At 43.5% G+C, this 19,013-nt stretch overlaps 2 protein-coding genes across 3 annotated transcripts in view; one reads left to right on the top strand and one right to left on the bottom strand.

Moving 5' to 3' along the window:
• Nucleotides 1-298: 298 nt before the first annotated feature.
• On the bottom strand, nt 299-17,324 carry ANKEF1 (ankyrin repeat and EF-hand domain containing 1). Its single transcript, XM_056488971.1, has 10 exons — nt 16,132-17,324; nt 11,081-11,467; nt 10,443-10,642; nt 9,307-9,456; nt 8,712-8,835; nt 7,034-7,865; nt 4,347-4,573; nt 2,986-3,152; nt 1,674-1,811; nt 299-572 (listed from the first exon to the last, which is right to left on the bottom strand). Exons 1-10 carry the CDS (start codon nt 16,208-16,210, stop codon nt 447-449), a joined length of 2,430 nt encoding a protein of 809 aa, XP_056344946.1. The 5' UTR covers nt 16,211-17,324; the 3' UTR covers nt 299-446.
• Nucleotides 16,206-19,013, top strand: part of PAK5 (p21 (RAC1) activated kinase 5) — a 158,715-nt gene continuing 155,907 nt past the window's right edge. The window contains exons 1-2 of one of the 2 annotated variants that reach the window (XM_056488973.1): nt 16,206-17,325; nt 17,936-18,008. In XM_056488973.1, coding sequence (XP_056344948.1) covers nt 17,960-18,008 — 49 coding nt within the window. In that variant the 5' untranslated portion in view covers nt 16,206-17,325; nt 17,936-17,959. Of the gene's footprint in view, nt 17,331-17,935; nt 18,009-19,013 lie in introns of both variants that reach the window. The other variant, XM_056488972.1, reaches the window with a different exon arrangement.

Here is a 19,013-nt window from a genome sequence, read left to right as displayed (position 1 = left end):
AACTCTCTGTTGCTTCTACAGACAACTCAGAACATTGCTGTCTTAGCTAATTACTGAATGCCACCTTCATATCTATATATTTACAGTAGAAGGGTAATGTATCTTCCAGGAAGAAGTTTTGTGTTGGGGTAAAGAAAGCCTTATAAAGCCACACCTTTACAAAGAACATGTGAGTGTCACAACAGTGACTCTTCCATGCAGTATACTGAGCCAGCTCCAAGACTTAGAATCACATGAGGACAAATCTTTTTCCAGACTAAGCCCTCAAAAAATGATTGTGTGTAAGCAACATAATCTATAGAGGAAAAACTTGATATAATTTTCTTTTAGAGTAACTGAGATATATTTACTGAACACTGCACAATTCCTTCCTTGCAAAGGAGTAACATTTTACATCTTTGTCTCCTCAAAATATATGCTGAAGTAGCTTCTTCCAGATGCTGTGCTTACGTCTCAAATTTTCTGTTGAAGAGGGTTGTAAAATCTTCCATGTAACCATAAAGACTAGCGTGTTCATGGACTGATTCTTGCTTTTCTGCAAGCTGTATTGCTGTGGGATCAGGGGTCCATATCTACAAAATAAAGGTATTTGTAGTTAATTTGGATGGAACTTTTGCAACAGAAGAACTAAGATGATACTGTAATCCAAAGAGAGCTGTGTTCTAGCACTCCTTTCCACTATGAGATGTAGAAAAGAAGCAGTGTGGCCTCCCAGCAGAAGACAGGTCAACCATCTGTGTGTGTATAAACAGAGCATTCTCTTGTTGTCACTTCCAATCTATATCATGCCATGGACTCTGATTACAGATAATGTGAGAAATAAGATCTTAAGTTAATTATTCAAAATTACTGACTTGGGCTCACGATTCTCAGAGTAGAAAACAGTAATTAGCTGTAGAGTCATCAGCTATGTAGCCTCAGTCCTCTGAGACCATTGTAAAAACTAGTGCAAATCAGGGTTGGGGAAAGGATAAACAAACTCCAAACACTATTGCTCAGCCCACAGTGGTGTTCTTTTCCTTTTCAAGGTGAAAAAACATATTACAAATGTTACCCCACTGTGATTATCTTGCTCTGTTTCTCAGCTATTTCTAAGCGTGTATTAATAAGACCCTGAGAGAAAAGTTATATTTCCACTATTCCAACTCTAGGAAGCAAATATTTAGTGTGCTGTGATCCATCTAGTTCAGTAACTGTCACTGACACAAGTCAACATGTGATAATTAATCAACAGGGCAAGTTAGAAGTTGGTACCTGTTGGAAATTCTACCTGCCCCAAAACAGGCCCCTGGAATCTTATCCCTTGAAACAAAGGAATTCCTAAGGACAGGGGCCCCTTCCCTTTCCTTAGCTCCCGTATCTTTCAAAAGCAGGAGGATAAAAATACATAGCATAAATGTAGTTGAATTTGTATTTTACTGTGGCTCCACTTCAATTGTATTTTAAAACCTGATAAGAGCTTGATTTCCATAAATACATGTGTTATTATATAATACACATCCATGAACTCTTTAATTTACTGTTGTTTGGTGGCAACATCTCTGGGCTGTGTCACATCATCTCTTAGCTAGTTGAATGGTGGAAATTTCATTGGATTGTTCTGGGTTTTGATCTCAGCAAGGTCTACCTTTAAGTTACCATGAAACTGCACTCATGTTTTCTGCCATACGTACTTTTCTGGGCCTGAAGGAGATGTCATTTTTGTTTTCTCTCGGTTGCAAAGATTTCCAATAAGCAGAACTGTCCTTACGGGAACGCTTTGTCTTTTCAGGAACAGGGTTTTCCTCAGGTGGCTCAGATACAACTTCAGACTGAAGGGGAAGAAGGTACCAATTATACCAATGTCATGTTCAGAAGCAAGGCATGCATCCTGCATCTTCTGATACTCTGCTACAATGTTAATGGGGGAGTATTTTTCCTAATCTCTTCAGAATCTGTTTTTTTCAAAGCTGATTTTTAAAAATCAGAAATTTCAAGGGCCAACCTTTTGAAGGAAGGGTAAAAGGCATCTCTCCTCCTTGGGCACTAAAACATTAACTCTTTATGACTCCCAAGACAGTCACCTTGTACCACTGTGATCCCTTTCTCTTCCCAGTGAGGAATAAACAAGCACCTAAGGTTGTCGTCCTCCTGCTTCTGAAAGTCCTGTGCTGTCCTTGACATTCAAAACCTTTGTCAAAGGGGGATGCCAACATTTAGCTACTGAGACATATTTATTGCACTGTCCAGGGCAGCTGAGGGACACTTCCAACCATGCAGATGCAATTGCATCTTCTCCCTAAATAGCATCCTGGATGTGACTAACAAGTACCAGTGGTGAATCAGGAAGGTCTCATCCACAATAAGAGAACCCAGATGTGGTCACCAAGGCTTGGGAATAGGGCAATGCTGAGGTGCTCAAGGCTCCCAGAGGGTGCAGGAAAAGCATTCAGGAATAAAACAGGCAAGCATCAGTGTGGGATTTGAGAAACAGGACTCAGGTAAATAGTGGAAGAGGAAGGATATGGGACAAAATGGAAAATAGGAAGTTAACAAGCCTGTTATTATCTCAGGGAATTGAACTAGGAGAATAAAAAACCTTTTTACCAGTTTGAAGGGTATTGTTCTTATCTTGTGAAAACAGAGGTTCTCCCTTGAAGAAATTATGGTTACCAGTTGTTCACTGATTACCACAACAGAGCTGGATGAGCATATACTTCAGGAGGAGGGAAAAAGAAAAGGAAACCTTTTTCTGTGTCCTATCAGTGATACAGGACATCATTTTATGGGTGTCTGGGGAGCACATGAAGTTTGTAGAATTAGCAAGACAAATTTCAACCAATTAACAAGTTCTAATACAAGAACAAGTACTAGCATCTGAAAATACTCACTTTAATGAAGCTGCCCAAGTTACAGCGTTAGAGAGAAACCAGTGGCAAAGAAAGGAAAGAAAGAAGCTCCCTGCTAACTACTGGGAAATCAGTCTTTTGTTACCATCTCTCATACCTCTTCTTTCACAGATTTTGCTGGCTCTGCTGGTTTTGGCTTCCCACCTTTTGGTTGCATTGCTTCTTCTTTTTCTTGTTCTTCTTTCAAAATTTGCAGTCGATTTTCAAGCAGTTCAATTATTTTATCATTTTGAAATACTTGAGCAAGATCAAGAACACTCCTTCCTGTGTTTAAAAAAATAAATATCTGTGTAAACCATGAAAATTAACTCTGGCACTGGTTTATTGCAACTGGACAATCAACTGAATTTAATATGACCAGTATTTTATTACCCATCCCATGTGCCAGCAGCATGCTTGACATTGGTGTGAGGACCAGAGGTCATCAGCACTGCTTGCAGAAATAAGACCTGGAAGAAACTCATTTTGCAGGAATATTACAGGAATTCTTGTGTTGCTTGCTTTGTTCCTAATGGTCTGACATTTGCAGCTTAATACAGGTTGTCATTTTGAGCTCTGAGAGCTGAGAGCATTTAGCACTAGGAGATGGTCTGCATTCCTGACTTGTACTGTGCTAGGCATCTCCTTCTGCCTGTACTTGCTCTGTGGCTGGCAAAGGAAAGCCCCATGGTGTAAATGAACAGCTGCAGTGCTTAATGAAGGCAAAAATCTGTCTTGGTTCTTATGAGACTCTGCTTGTAAAGTATCTTTGAGACTGAACTGCTGTATGGATCACAACTCCACATGATATAAGAAGGAAGGAATACACATCCCTTCTAGAAGCAGGGTTTCACTACTAGGCATTTTGGCAAGGAAAGTTTCTTTGTGTGTAGCAATGTTGCATCCTATGTTAGAGCAAGAGCTTGAAAGGTGAAGCATGTAAACTTTTAAATCACTCTGGAGATAGTGGAAATAACTGAACAAAGGATCTGCTGTGAGGAGGTAACACTTCAGTACCAGCTCAGATTTGGTCTTCTGTTAAGTATTTTTTTTTCTCAGGAGTTGTATTTACATATAGAGCAGCAAGGAAGTTTTTTTACCAGGGCTGCCTGTGGCTAAAAATAAATCACTTAAATGAGTGGCAGACTATACTCTGGGCCACAACTGAAATCTAATTTTCACTCAAATAATAATAACTAGATAGAATGTTTTATTAAAGCCACTTATAACTCTGTATGTATCTCCTGAGGAGTAACAGTCTCCTGAATTGAGTAATTAATCATATTACTTCATTTTCATAGATATGTAAAGCCCAAGAAAGCAGACTTTTTTCAATAATGATTCCAGACTGGAGAAAAGTAACTAAACCTGTTACCTTCATCCCAATCTTAGTAGCAACCCTGAATGCAGAAGGGTTCTCAAAGTGTTCCAGGCATTTTTTATAAAGCAACAGCCTGTTTTGGAGACATTGCTATTTACCACTGGTGTTTGTAGCTTGGACATCAGCCCCTGCAGTGATTAAGAAGTAGACCATGTCCAGCCTGCAGGCCTCAATGGCTCTCATCAGCGGGGTGGCATTGCCTATTGCAGGGGCATTCACAGATGCTCCAGCCTTCACCAGCAGCTCAGCAATATCCAGGTGCCCATTATAGCAAGCATGGTGCAGAGGAGTCCACAGGAAGTTGTCTGTTGCATTGACATCAGCCCTGCACAGGAGTAAGAGCAGTTGTGGCACCTGAAGGTGTTGAGTATCTTCAGTAACAGCCCCAGCTCCAAGTGCAATCAGCTGGGGCTGCCCACTGCAATGGCACATTCAATGTAAATTACTATTTTCATATGGCTACTGCTACTCTGAAACCATTTGAGTCCCTGAACTTGTCATGGAATAGGAATTGTAAGTGTGCCTGGTGCTGCTCATTCCCCTCCCAAGCCATCAGTGTCCTTCACATGGAGTTTTTAATGGCTACAGGCATTCAAACACCTTAGTTCTGTAAAAGGCTGCCAGTGTTTGTGCTCCAGCTTCACTGAGAATGGCAGAAAGCAGATGAGGGAAGCCAAGAACAGTTGCTGCAGGACACGTGGCAGCATTGCAGAGCTCACCTGCATGAGAGGGAAGTGTTCACCTTTCCTTTCACTGTTGCTGCCCTCTGCCTGCATAACTTCTCTGCATTGGCTTCCCCCTTCAATACACGAGTTACAGAAGGTCTGTCTTGGGAATCTGAGCACTGAAAAACTATTCAGCTACTGTGCTGCTGGACTAGGATCTGTTTCTGCTCCCAAATTAAAACTGGAATGCTCTGGAGAAAGTGAGTGATAGTTCAGGGGAGATCCTTGCAATATGCTGCCTTTGGATGAAACTGAGAGGAAAAGCATTACCAGCCCTAGAGGTCCTGGATGGAGTTAGGGTCACTGTCCCACTTACTTGGTGGAACAAAAAAGCTGCTGTCTTCCCAAAAGACAAGGAAGGAAGAAAGAAGAAAAATTATGAAGGAAGCTGCTTCCAGGGCTAGCTGTTTGCTCTTCAGGTCAGGTGATTGTCTATATAAAAGCATAGATTCATCTGTTCTTCTTCCCTTGTTTAAATTTTTAATCTTTTTCAGAATTCTACCTTGGATGAGATCTTAGTCCAGTAAATGCCTACCATATTTATCTTTCAGTCACTAAGCTGTTATGGTTTATTCATATGCAGTTTTCATTTGTTCTAATTCTCATTAAAATAAGCTCCTTCCGTTATTTCACTTTCTCTCTCAACCCAACCTCTTTGCCTGCACTCAGACTGTGCCCCTGAACCCTTTCTCCTAACTTCATTCTATCAGAAAGAATCAATGGGAACAGGGACAATGCAGCACTGATTTTAAAATTCCTCAGCATTTTCTGCCCATCAAGCACAGAATTTCCCATCAGATCGAATTTCATTTACTTCTTATTCTTTCTGGAGGAAGACAGAAAGTAGATACCACCAATTTAATTTTAAACCTAATAAATGTGAAACATTTATCTGGATAAATGTTTTGTTTTGTGTTCAATATGGATTTGTGGTTCTGTACTGAAAAGGTATTTGAATGCCTGTGCCAAACTGCAAAGCCATGATGCTGAAGAGATGCAAACCTAAATGCTACTAATAACTTTGCATTTTCATTTCAATTGAAAAAAATCTCAAAACTGGTACTATTTTTTTAAGCCAAGTTACTGTGTTTCTAGGTCTTATTGTTAAATATGATGTGACTGCAGTGCTGTCTACTTGATAAAAGGAGTAAAGACTAATCTGGTGGATTAATTTGGTAGCTGCTACATATTTATCTTTGGAAAACATGAATAGAGCATTTTCCATATGCTCTAGGAATGTCACTGTAATTACCAGGGTGTGTAAAGATTCATGTGCTGTTAGTCTTTGCAGGAATCAGAGCAATGAATACAGCCACTTTCCCTGAGATATTAATATTAACATGAATTCTATCTATAGCTAGAGAGAACAAAGTTTACGTAAATATCTTTGAAAAATGATCATTTAGGCATTTATGTGAAGGATTGTAGGACCACAGCAGTCTGACAATAAGAGATTATGCTATTACACAAGCATGACTGAATCTTTCTGAAATTGCTTTCATTTTTAAGTTGTCATTGAGATTTTTCTCAAGTGTGTCTGCAGGCTACAGAATTGCTGAAGCACTTCTAAAATGAGGAGCAGGCTAATTAGTAGCAGGAGCTTCTGATGTAAATCCTGCTGTTTGTGCCTGACTCAGCTGGAGAGTAAAGGGAAGGTTTAAACCAGGCATGTGAAAGTCCAGGATCACCTTGATGATTTCAGGCAAGTCCTTTGAGTCATATTTCCCCAAAATCATTCACCAGTTTTGAGATTTTGCTTGTGAGGATGCACTACTTGAGACATGGGTATGAACTCTGCAGCTGACCGAATGTCAACAGTCCAGACACCAAAAATTTCAGTGCTGGGGAACTTATCTCTTGGTTGTTTTCATTTCCATGCTACTGAAATGTGAAAAATAATAAACTTACCCTCTGTGACTTGAGATCTTAGAGAACTAACTTTAATATTAAATGCTATATAAGCATAAAACAAACAATAGCCTTTTGCATCCAAATATTTACTGGATATTTATGTTTTTGAAAGCCTTCCCAAAATAACAATGAAATTGAAATTATCTTACCCCTTTTCCAGAAGAAACTCCACAAGAACTATGTTGCCACCTGCACATGCAACCATCAAAGGTGTTTTGTAATATCTATCTTTTATGTCTACTGGCACACCCTCGTCGAAGGCTTTCTGCAGAGACACAAAGTCTCTTTCTTTGACGAGGTAGTTGATATCCATGAGGATTTTCCTTGGCTCCTCTACATACCAGACACGGTCATCAAGCATGGGATGGGTGGCTTGGTGTTCCCGTTTGAAGCGCTGCTCTTCAGGAATGTGTGGGACAGCCTCAATCATGTAGGTAGGGATGCCATCTTCCCTAAGAGGACGTTCACTCTTTGGGATTACACAAATGGGCACAGGGAGGCCTTTCTTGCCTTTTTTTCTCTGTGGTTTCTTCGTCTTCTTCTTCTTTCCTTTGGGCCCAAAAGATGATAGCAGAAAGGTTTTCTGCAAGTACTTTGAGCCTTTAAAAAAATCGTCAAGTCTGATCCTGTCAGCAGATACTTCATGCTTTTTAGCAAGAATTTCTATTTGTTCCTCGTCCACAGTGCCCCAGTGCTTCCGAATAACTGAAATAAAATCACTCCTGGATACCATCCTTTCTTCTTCTTCTTCTTCTTCTTCCTTCTCCTCAGTCTCAAACTCCTTGCGGATGGCATCCTCGTGCTGCAAGGACCAGTCGTACACCTTCAGGTACCAGGCAAGGGTCTCATCGGGTTTCTTAGAGGCTTTCTTCGAGGCTTTCTCAACTTTGCGCAATACCGCTGCTGCTGCCTTAAACCCACCGAGCTTGGCAAGCTCCCTCGGGGTCAGATTTGCCAAGTTTGACCATGTAGGATCACAGCCTAGAAATATGGACACAGCTTGGCTAAAAGTGCAGGGGAATTCCTAATTTTGTAATATAAGAAACTTGTAACACACAGGTAACTCATTGGCCTACAATTTTCATTGATCATTGATCATTGATCCCAGGCTGGAAGGTCACCCACATGTCCATATTTTCTTCCCAAAGGGAGAAGCATTGAGCAACCCATGCTCTATTTATTCATCCACTCATGAATATGCATAAAAAGAGAGATGTTCAGTGGAAACTTTACATTTTTACTTGAAGTGGTGAGCAAGGTTAAGAAGCAAACTAAGATTAAAGTGTCACTTATTTCTATACCCTAACATTACAGTTTGGCAAGACCACAAGTTTTGTTTGATCACAAGAACAGAATGTGGGATTTTATATGGTCCTCTTGGATCAAAGCTTGAAGTGCCATGATCATCTGATCAAGTCAGGAAAGGATCACAGCTGCTTCAGGCCATGTTTCAATACCCATGGGCATAAAGTTTCCCTCATGACTACACAGAGATTTTTTAAAAAATTATCATCAAATCAAAAATTTATTATCTATTGGAAGTTTCAGTACAATACATCTAAGCAAAATTAAACCCAGAACCATTAATACTGCCCAACATTAAGTTATACAAACCTCTGGTGTTTCTGCTGCTTTCTCTGAGAAATGTTCTCTCTCATCCACATGAGCTAAGGGCCTCTGTTATGCCCTTCTGAATGAGAATTTTTTTCTTGGGTACCACAAGGTTCCCAAGAGTCAAATCCTTCAGAGATACACAAATGAAACCTTTCCTTTAGCACAGAAATAGAATATAGATAATAGTTGCAAAGAAACTTAGTTTTAATGTACCTCTTTGTCCTATATACCTGCAGCAATCTGCAAATCCTCCCTCTGCAGCATAATGAAGTGGACTGTTACCATTCATAGCAATCAGTTTCAAGTCTGCATTATAACCTGAAAGAATCGTCAGAATCTAGAAAAACAAACAGAGTCACACCAAAAATCTTGTCTGCTTCTTAACATGTGAAAATGTGAGTTTGATTTACAAATAAATGCAATATCTTACATTCCCATTCTAATAATGAAGTTCTCTCCCATGCCCAGCTGGTGAACGCACATATAACATTAATATTTTCTATAGTATTATGCTTATTTAACTGATGAAACAGAAACCTTGTGTAGTTGCAGACACCAAGAACCTTCTTCTTGCCAGATCACTGTAAGCCCCTGTCTGGCCTATCTATCCCTGCTAGAATCCCTTGACACTTAAGAAGAATCTGCTTTTGATTATTTATCATTATTCTTTGATTAGCTGAGATAGCTCAAAAAAGCCCCAAGAAAAAAAAAAAACACACTCCAAAAACCCAAAGCAAAACCTGTAACAACAAAAAACCCACCCAGTGTTAGCTTTGCAGCAATGCTTTAACACCACAAATGTTCATACCTCTAAAAAGCCTCCTTTGGCTGCGAAATGTGCGGCGCTGTGCCTTTCGAAGTCAAAGAGGTTCACATCGGCTCCCCTCCGAAGCAGATCCTGCACCACCTCGGCAGCGCCTTCCCTGGCAGCTTCCATCACGGCCGTGCGCCACGTGGCCTGCAGGGGAGCGAGAGAGCAGCTCCCAGCTTGTTCCGTGCGCTCAGGCTGCGAGCGGGATCTGACTGTTCCATGAAACTGCAAGTCTTTTAGCTACTACTGGGAAACGGAGACAAGCCTATAGTTTCAAAGATACTTGCAGGTAAGCTTTCAGAATCTACTCATAGTGCTGCTAAGACAGTCAGATCCCAGCAACTCAGCTACATTGAGGGCTTGACTCCCTTGAATAATGCCCATGAAAATCAATTCCTTAGTTAAGGAATCCTTCTGGGGGCATCTTCTCATGCATATTTATCAGATCTAACACAAAATACCACCTCAGCTTATGAAAGCAGGAGCATAAGGAGCTATGGCAGGAGAAGTGCTATGAGGAAATTTCAGGGAATTTCACTGTGTTCTGTGAGGAAAAGTTCACACTCTAATATATTAATGTTGTCTTTTTCCAAGATAATAATGGATGTTTGCTTTGGATAACTTTAAGGGAAAGCTTGAGCTTCTTGATTTATCAACAGCAAGGAGCTCCAGGATTTCAGGTCTTTGTTAAATTAAGGAAGCAAACAAAAAAATTATTAAGACATACAAAAGAGAAAAAAGTTTCTTATGCCTCGTTTCTGCCTTGATTGCTCATCAGATTTTCCCTAATGGACTTGCCTTTTAGTGAATATTATTTCACCTCTGAAAATCTAAGGACACATCAAGGCAAATACAAATCAGCACTGCTCCACTGAACTACAGTGAACTGCAGCTCCTTAGAGCTGGCCCAATTTCAATAAAGTTTTAGGAAATATTTGCACGCACGCTAAACCTACAAAAATCTAAAAGAAGACTTAAATCCCTCTCCTCCACAAAGGATGGTACAGAAGAGGAGAAGAAGTATGGCCACAGAGTTAAGCAATTTTCACTGCTTTATTACTTTAAATTTATCAGCTCATCTAGTATTTATTCTATTCCCTTGTATCTGTTTTTAGTTACAGAAATGCTCATACCGGGTCTCGTGCATTGGGATCTGCTCCTTTCTCCAAGAAAATCAAGCACATTTTTTTAACCTTCTGAGCTTGCTCACAGGCTTCTAGAAGCACAGACCTCCCTGTAGTAGTACAGTTGTTGACATCTGCACCATATTCCAAGGCAATTTGCAAGCAGTGGTTGTGGCGTTCTGTAGGTGAAAGGCAGTAAAACAAAATACCTGCAAAGGAAACCAGTGGGGATTAGGGTGCAAAAGGAAATTACCAGAAGGATGTGTCACAGCTGACCAATCTGCAACAGAGACCCTACACTGAGGGTGTAGCCATGCAAAAAGCCTTCTACTTTAGAGTCTTTACTTGAGGAGGAAACCAGAGTTCAGTATGTCCCAGGTCATGGGAGGAATGTGATTCTCAATCATAAGTTACCTCTCAGCTCTGTATTTATGATTTAAAAGGAAGGGAAAACTTTTGATTTAAAGGCCTAAACTCTTCAGGGAGCATTATTTTCATTTTCATCAAAGCTGTTACAGCCAACAGCTTCTGTTGGGCTGTAAGGATAACCCTCAACCACAGTTCCTCTCCACAGCTGGGACACATCATGTGTAGTAAGTGTGTCACACAGTTAAGGGATTGCTTTATGGTACTTCCTTCTCACTCACCTTTCCCTTCATTATCCACAGCAGTCATATCTGCATTAGCTTTTGCTAATAATTCCAAAATCACCTCATGGCCCCGCTCAGCTGCCTTCATGGCTGGAGTGCGTCCCATTTTGTCGTGCACGTTTGGACGGGCTCCGTGCTCCAGCAGGAAGCGGCACATTTCAATGTCATTTTTCATGGCAGCCAAGTGAAAGGCACTATATCCTTTCTTAGGGTCTGTGTAGTTTATGAGATCTGGGAATCCTTTCTGGAGCAGATTTTCTATTTGCTTCTTGTCTTTCTCATGAACACACTGAAGAAGTTTGTAGATCTGTAAGCATAGAAGCCTTTTATCTACTGGTAGCATCCCAGGATAGGGAAGACTGTCTTCATCCAAGGAAGTACTTTCTGCATGGACAAAAAAGAAAACATGTAATCTCATAGATGAGATTATAATGACTTGCCAGTAAAATCAGGAATCAGACCATATTCACAGCATGAAAGTATCCACTTTACCTTGACAGAACACTAGGCTTTGAACTAATTTATCTTTTATTATGGGCAGCATATATAGAGACTATATAAAACCCAAGTAGAACCTTGCAAAATTTTTTCTTTCTAGTCATCCGACTGTTCTGAAGAGGTCTCATTCAAGGAGAAAATTAAGTTAAGAAGCTGTAGGGTAACTGCTCTCCATTCAAGGAACTGTTATAATCTACAATTACTTGGAAGCCTAAGGGGAAGCTGTTCATCTGTCATTTTCAATGGGAAAAAAAATCACAAGACACTGTGTCCTCTGCACTTGCTGAAACATAAAATTGATACTAAAATTGATATTAACATCATTCTCATCAGTGCCTGAGCACTTTCCTTTTTTCTTTTTATTTTCTTTTTGGTTTTCTTTTTTTGTTTTTTGGTTTTTTTTTTGGTAACTGATGCATGAACTTCCTGCTAGGCTATGTACATAAAAGAGTAAGTCGAATTTCTCTGCAACAAAATACTTGGGGAAAAAAGATGCAGATATCAGGGCACTGCTCTGGGAAAAGGTTCTGCCAAGTCATGCATCACATGCTTCTTGAAAAAAATTCAGTGAAGGACTTTGCACTTGCCTCAATTCTGGATGATTTTTGGTTTTTTTCTTTTAGGTTTTTTAGCCTCTTTTAGCTAGTCTCAGCACTCATGGCTGGAGGGTCAGGAAGGGTCAGACATTGTAGGAACCATTTCTGAAGCTGTCCTGAGTGGATGGGAAGCTTCCTATCAGCTTCAGCAAGTCTTGGGTCAGCCTGTCCTCCTGAACTCTTACAGGACTTGCAACACAAAAAGGTGAAGGAAGATCTGTTAGAGAATACTAGGGATTTGGTTTGTTTGGGTTTTTTATTTATTGCAATGTAGTCTGTCAATGGGACCATTCAGCATCTGCCTGGCTTCTGCTGGGTGCTTTGTGGATGTCTGTGAGAAGGAGAAATTGCAGAGAGAGATGCAGAAGAATGCACAATTCCAACAGACTTTGTGAGGAAAGACTTCCCATTCTGGAAAGGAGGCCTGAGAGAAAACTGCAGGAAAAGCAGAAAAAGATGACTGAAGGTGAGTCAGGTTGAGAATGGATAGAGAGGTAATTTATGTACTGCAGCTACAACATGCCAGTTGTTTCTGTAGTGATTGCCTTTCATTCCTTTGGAAGTTCTGTGTTCAGCCTGTTTGTAGAACACAGATTGGGTCAACTGTTGGCAGATTTCTGAGAAGTGTCCCTCTCGTTTTCCCTGCCAGACAAAGCCCTCAGCTCCCTCCCTGTACATGCAGCCATGCTGGGTGAAGGTGCTGTTAGAAGCTGCTCCTGGCAGAAGTGTTTAAGTGAGTTCTAAAATGCAAAGACTTTCTCTTTGCAATTGAACCTGGTCTGAATAGGTCAGCTGCTCTCAGATATTCTTCATTTAAACATGGCATTACTGAAATCCTTTTCTGTTTAGGTCTTACATAACCCTCACTCTGACCATAAACAATGTATACTCTTATATCAAACAATTAAATCTTTAAGTAGCAATAACTTAAATCTGTCACCTGTAGCTTGTTCCTTCTCATCCCTACCATGTTGTGCTTCCTGTGGCATTTTGTCTAGTGAAATGGAATAAATGCAGAGATTTTTATCCTGCTGACATGAGTTATACCTATAGCAACCCTGTAGTCATAAAGCTTAGAGCTGAGAAATGAGGGTGCTTCAGAGTAATGCCCTGCTAGAAGAGAACACTGGAGTCCCCAAAGAGCCTGGCTTTCAGAGCCTGAAGCCTCAGGAAGCAATTTCTGAGCAAATCCTCAGTACAGGAAGTTTTTTTCTGGCTACTGAGTACAGGGAAAAGTTGTGATGCAAACTCTGCAGGGGCTGTGAGGGGAGCAGCAGGAAGGTCCTGCAGGGAAGGCTCTTATAGTACCTTACACCACTGGAATTCAGGAAAAGAAATGTTTTAAAAGATACTTAGATGGAACTGACAAGCTCAAATGTTCTCTTATGCTTTTGTTCCACTTCCCACCATCCTGCAGCAGTAAGGAGTTTGGGTTTACTTCCAAAAAACTTTATTCCCACTGTTACTCGTGATTTGCACCTGGATTTTGCACAGCATTTTTTCAGGAACTCATTTAGGACAAAAACTTGCTTTTTCTTCCTTTCTTTCTCCCCTTGAAGCAGCAAACACTGAAGAAGTGATATTCTCCTTGGACATAGGTTAGTAATGCCACAGAACATGAGCAGAACTGCAGTTGGTAAAAACCTCCTAGTAACTAACCTTCAATGAAGGCACAGATGGATATAATATTCAATATATATGGATTTGGATTTATTTCATGGATTAGTTTGGAGATTCCTTGAGATACTTGCTCCCTATAACCTCTGCCCCATGCAGGACATGAGACTGATGGCATATCTTACACTTACTGCACACTTTTCATTTTTGCTCACAGTATAATACTCAATTCAGTACAATTTTAGTCCTGATGACATTTTTCTGGTGCTTTTGAGATGCTTATCACAGTATTCTTTTAATATTTCACACACAGCAATAAAATTATTTCCATGAGCATAAGTGAAATTATTTTTATCACAACAGTGAAGTCTGTTGTTATCACAATTAAGCCATAACTAAGTCCTTACTCAGTATAAAATATTTGCTTCAAAGCATTAAGAACCAACAATTTACATGAAAGCAACCATAACATTTTAACTGTTACAGTTAATATTTCTTTGCAGCATTTGTTGAAAGTGACTGGATCAAGTTTTATTAGAAGTTTCCAAAGTAGCAGCATCAAAGAAAGACAGGTGGGATAAACAACAACTTTACTCAGGGTTATGGAAAGTTATAAGCAAGGCAAAAAGGCTGCTAAAATGAAAATATAACTGCAGCATCTTGTCAATTTTCACTAAGTAAATATCAACCCTGTGTACTTCAGAGATTTTTTATCACTTCACCTGTAACAGATGGAAAAGGAGGGATTGTTAGTGTGGCTTTGAGACAGTCATGCTCTGGGGAGAGCTTCATGAAGCCATAACCACAAATCCCAAGCTTGTAACATTTGCTTAGCAACAATTTTATCTGTTGACAAACATCAAGACTCGCTACCTTCATTCTTGCCAGCATGTGTCATTGTTTTGATGGGGAGCATGAACTCATTTCAAACCCAGATTAATCCTTTTCTCAGTATACCTGGTATTAAGAAAACCATTTTAGTTGGATTCCTGTTTTCTTACAAAGCTTTCCAAGGTGTGATGGAGGTGGATTGATAGAGAGAGAAGTGGCCAGTGATCTCATTCCCTGTCTCCCAGTCAAAGCATGGTGCCTGGCTCCTGCTGGAAGCACTTGTGACTCCTTAAAAGTTTGCAACGTTTTTCAGTTTCAACATTTCCAGTTGAAAACATCCCTTTAATTATCACTATTCACAAACCAGTAAACAAAATTTTCATGTGTTTTATCTTTAGTGGGAGAAAATAGCTGAGCACTTTCTAAATTTAATCCCTTTGCACGCTGGGCACAGAGATAAGCATGAGTCCTATATGTCAGTATAAAAGGAACCAATATGGCAACAGTGCCATGCTATATTTACAGCTTTATGGGAATAATTGCACTGGATTTTTGGCTGTGACTAATGTTTAATAGGAGTGATGCAGCAAAATCTTCCTAAAACTGAATTCCAGCATCATGAATAGCCTATAATGTTGTGGTTTTTTGGTGCTAATTCTCCAGTAATGCCTTGCCTTGGGCTGAGGCACAGCTGAGCACAGTGATGGGCACTTAGGTGTGAACTGAGCAGGTTTCAGCGTGGTGTGGAGATCTCAGCCCAGATGCAGTCCTTTGGGAAACGGGACCCGGTCCTGAGTGCTGTACAGGCAGTCCCGAGGTTATGGCTGGGTTGGATCAAAAGATGTGCATCATTTTGCCTTCAGCTTGCCTTGCACCTTGCAAGTCACCCCCGTATCCATCCAACTGGGAGGCAATGGAGCACAAAGTGCCAGCGGCAGCGGCCCTCGGGGCCAGCCAGCACCTGGCAATCGGGTTTGTGAGCAACACCTGGGGGACAGGGCTCAGAGGAGGTGGCTCCTGAGCCGGGAGCACAGCTGAGCTCCAGGAAAGCCTCTGGAGTGCGGTGGAGTCGGGGATGAGGTGTTGCTGCGCCCAGGAACAAGGAGCAGGGAGAGCAGCCGCTCCTGCCCAGGGCCCTGGGGAAGCCAGGTAAGGGATAAATCCAGGCTTGGTTCATTTTCTCTGGACTGCGACTCAGAGGAACGGTAGAGGAGACTGGCTTTAACGGGGGAGAAACCGCTGGAAGGGGAGGATGCTGGAGAGCTGGCGATGACCCAAACAGTGTTCCCTGCCACGGACGCGCTGGCCCGGGCGTGCAGACACCGCGCTGAGGTAGCTGCCCGAGAGGCGAGAGGTGCGGGCCGTGAGGGGGGCGATGTCCAGCTGCGCTCAGCGCTCACAGCCCGCCGGCTCTGCCCCAGCCCCTCCCGAGCCCCGCCGCCCTCCCGCCGCCGCGCCCGGCAGCGGCAGCGGCGGCTGCGACCCTCGTCAGCCGCGGGCACTCACCTGAGGAGCTGGGGGACGCCGCGGGCTCGGGGGCCGCGGGCAGACCCCCGCCCGGCCCAGCGGCCGCCATTGCTGCCATGGCCGTCTCCGTGGCAACGGCGTCGGGCGGGCAGCAACCGTCAGGCGGCTCCGCTTCCCCCCAGCCGGCCGGGCCCCTCAGTGCCACCGGATCCCCTCAGTGCCACCGGATCCCCTCAGTGCCACCGGATCCCTTCGGGCCCCTCAGTGCCACCGGATCCCCTCAGTGCCACCGGATCCCCTCAGTGCCACCGAGCCCCTCAGTGCCACCGGATCCCCTCAGTGCCACCGGGCCCCTCAGTGCCACCGGATCCCCTCGGGCCCCTCAGTGCCACCGGATCCCCTCAGTGCCACCGAGCCCCTCAGTGCCACCGGATCCCCTCAGTGCCACCGAGCCCCTCAGTGCCACCGGATCCCCTCAGTGCCACCGAGCCCCTCAGTGCCACTGGATCCCCTCAGTGCCACCGGATCCCCTCGGGCCCCTCAGTGCCACCGGGCCCCTCAGTGCCACCGGATCCCCTCGGGCCCCTCAGTGCCATAGGATCCCCTCAGTGCCACCGGATCCCCTCAGTCCCTCAGTACCACCAGATCCCCTCAGTGCCACAGGATCCCCTCAGCCAGCGGGGCTCCTCAGTGCCACAGGATCCCTTCAGTGCCACCGCGTCCTCTCAGACCCCTCAGTGCCACCGGGCCCTTCAGTGCCATAGGATCCCCTCAGTACCACCGGATCCCCTCAGTGCCACCGGATCCCCTCAGCCGGCAAAGCCCCTTAGTGCCCCTGGGCCCTTCAGTGCCACCGCACTGCTCAGTGCCACCAGGCCCCTCAGTGCCACAGGATCCCCTTAGCCGGCGGGGCCTGTCAGTGCCGCTGGGCCCCTCAGTGCCACAGGATCCCTTCAGTGCCACCGGATCCCCTCGGACCCCTCAGTGCCATAGGATCCCCTCACTGCCACCGCGTGCTCTCAGACCCCTCAGCGCCACCGGATCCCCTCAGTGCTACGGGATCCCCTCAGTGCTACGGGATTCCCTCAGTGCTACGGGATTCCCTCAGTGCCACCGGGCCGCTCAGTGCCACAGGGTCCCCTCACTGCCACGGCGTCCTCTCAGACCCCTCAGCCCCCGGATCCCCTCAGCTCGGTACAGATCAGCGCCCCGCCGCCCTCCGAGCCGCAAGGGGTGAGGTGGGCACACCGGGAAGGGTTTGGGGGCCATGGGCTCTGGTTTTTTGCAGCTGACTTTCTCGCCAAGCCCCCTTTTCCTCCCCCATGGGAAGCAACGCTGTGCGGTTGTTTCACCTCCAGACTTTACAGGAGCTGCCACAGAAATGGAGCGGCACTGTCCGTGTATTGCCCAACTGCACGGCCATGCCCACAGGGTGTGTGTAGCACAATAATGTAATGAGCTTGGATGGAAATGTGATTGGACTGGACAGAGAAATCTGTATTAACAAAAGAAAAAAAAAAAAAAAAGCCAATTAATGGGGGGAAATGCTTAGAGCTTGTCAAGTAAAGCCTAAGCCATTCTAAAAGGCAACAGCACTAACCCTGGGACTGCCCAAGCTCTCTGTATCTCCTTGCCATCCATTTCCTTTAGTGCCGTACTTCCAAATGCCCCAACCCAGCCCTCAGTGCTCCTGCCAGGCTCAGGAGTCATGTATGGGATAGCTGCAGCAACACTGCCTGTCTTGTTCCTGGCCCAGCCTGGCTGTTGAACTATTTGCAAATCACTTCTAGCATTAGGATTTTTTTAAAAAAATTGATTTTTGATGTGAAATCTCTTCTGCCAGGAAAGTGGTGACACAGCTGGATGCATGTCCAACAGCATGGAAAGGCGTTTGATGAAAGCCATGGGACTGTGTGGTGAGTCACAACAAGAGAAAACATTGTTTTAGCATAAAGTTTCATCATTTACCCTGCAAGGAGTGCCATTTGTACAGCAGCTATTTCACGTTAGCACTCTGTGGTGCAAATTGGCTGGATTGGTCGTGGTGCACTGTTGTGCCTTGGTGGATTGCTTTCCTCTTTGGAAACAGCATCCAGGCCCTTCTCTTTCTCCTTGGCTGCACTAAATGGCTGAAGCAGACATGGCACTGTAGATGTTTCCCAGCCTGTTCTGTGTAAGTGTTTTGCTCTTGCTATTGCCACAAATAAAGACACACATTTCTTGGCCAAATTGGCCAATTTTGAAATTTAGTTCAATATGAAAATAACTGAAGATCCTGCCTCAAACATCTGCATGCATTTTCTCTGGAAGTTCTGGAAACACTGTAACCAGACTACAACCAGTCTGAGTACTTGGTATTTTACCCCAAATGTGAATGTGCATTTAACTGCCTGTGTATATGTTTAGATTTTATGCTTGATTTATTTTCTCATGGTGATCAGCTCCCCATGAGCTTTTTGAGAGTGATAATGAGGATTAATGATGCAAGTAGCAAAACTTCCTTTTTCAGCAGCTCAGCATTATACTGGATGGTTCAAAGCAATGTGGCTTCAAGAGCAGAGGTTCAGTTCTGGTATTAGGGTACTGCATCATCTCCAAAATAAATAGGACTAAAATCCTCTTAGAGAAATCCAGAGTATTCCCTGCCTATAGAGATAAATAAAGCTCACCAGAGAAAATTATTCCAAGGTCTGAAACCTCAGGGTACTGGGCTCTTTTCGGCTGACAGCTCAGTTTTGGAGGAGTGCCAAGCTACTGCAGGAATGCAAGTGAGATAGTGCTAGTAAAAATGTTAACTGCATTAGGGAAGGAAAGGTGTGAACTGCCCGGAGCCCTGAACATACCCTGGAGCTCCCAGAGCCAAACCTGGGAGACACAGCAGAGCACAAACGTGCTCTGGTAGGGCCCCAGGTGTGTCACTG

The sequence above is a fragment of the Oenanthe melanoleuca genome, chromosome 3 (genome assembly GCF_029582105.1).
Source record: "Oenanthe melanoleuca isolate GR-GAL-2019-014 chromosome 3, OMel1.0, whole genome shotgun sequence".
Taxonomy (NCBI): Eukaryota; Metazoa; Chordata; class Aves; order Passeriformes; family Muscicapidae; genus Oenanthe; species Oenanthe melanoleuca.
This window is presented reverse-complemented; position numbering and strand designations above follow the sequence as displayed.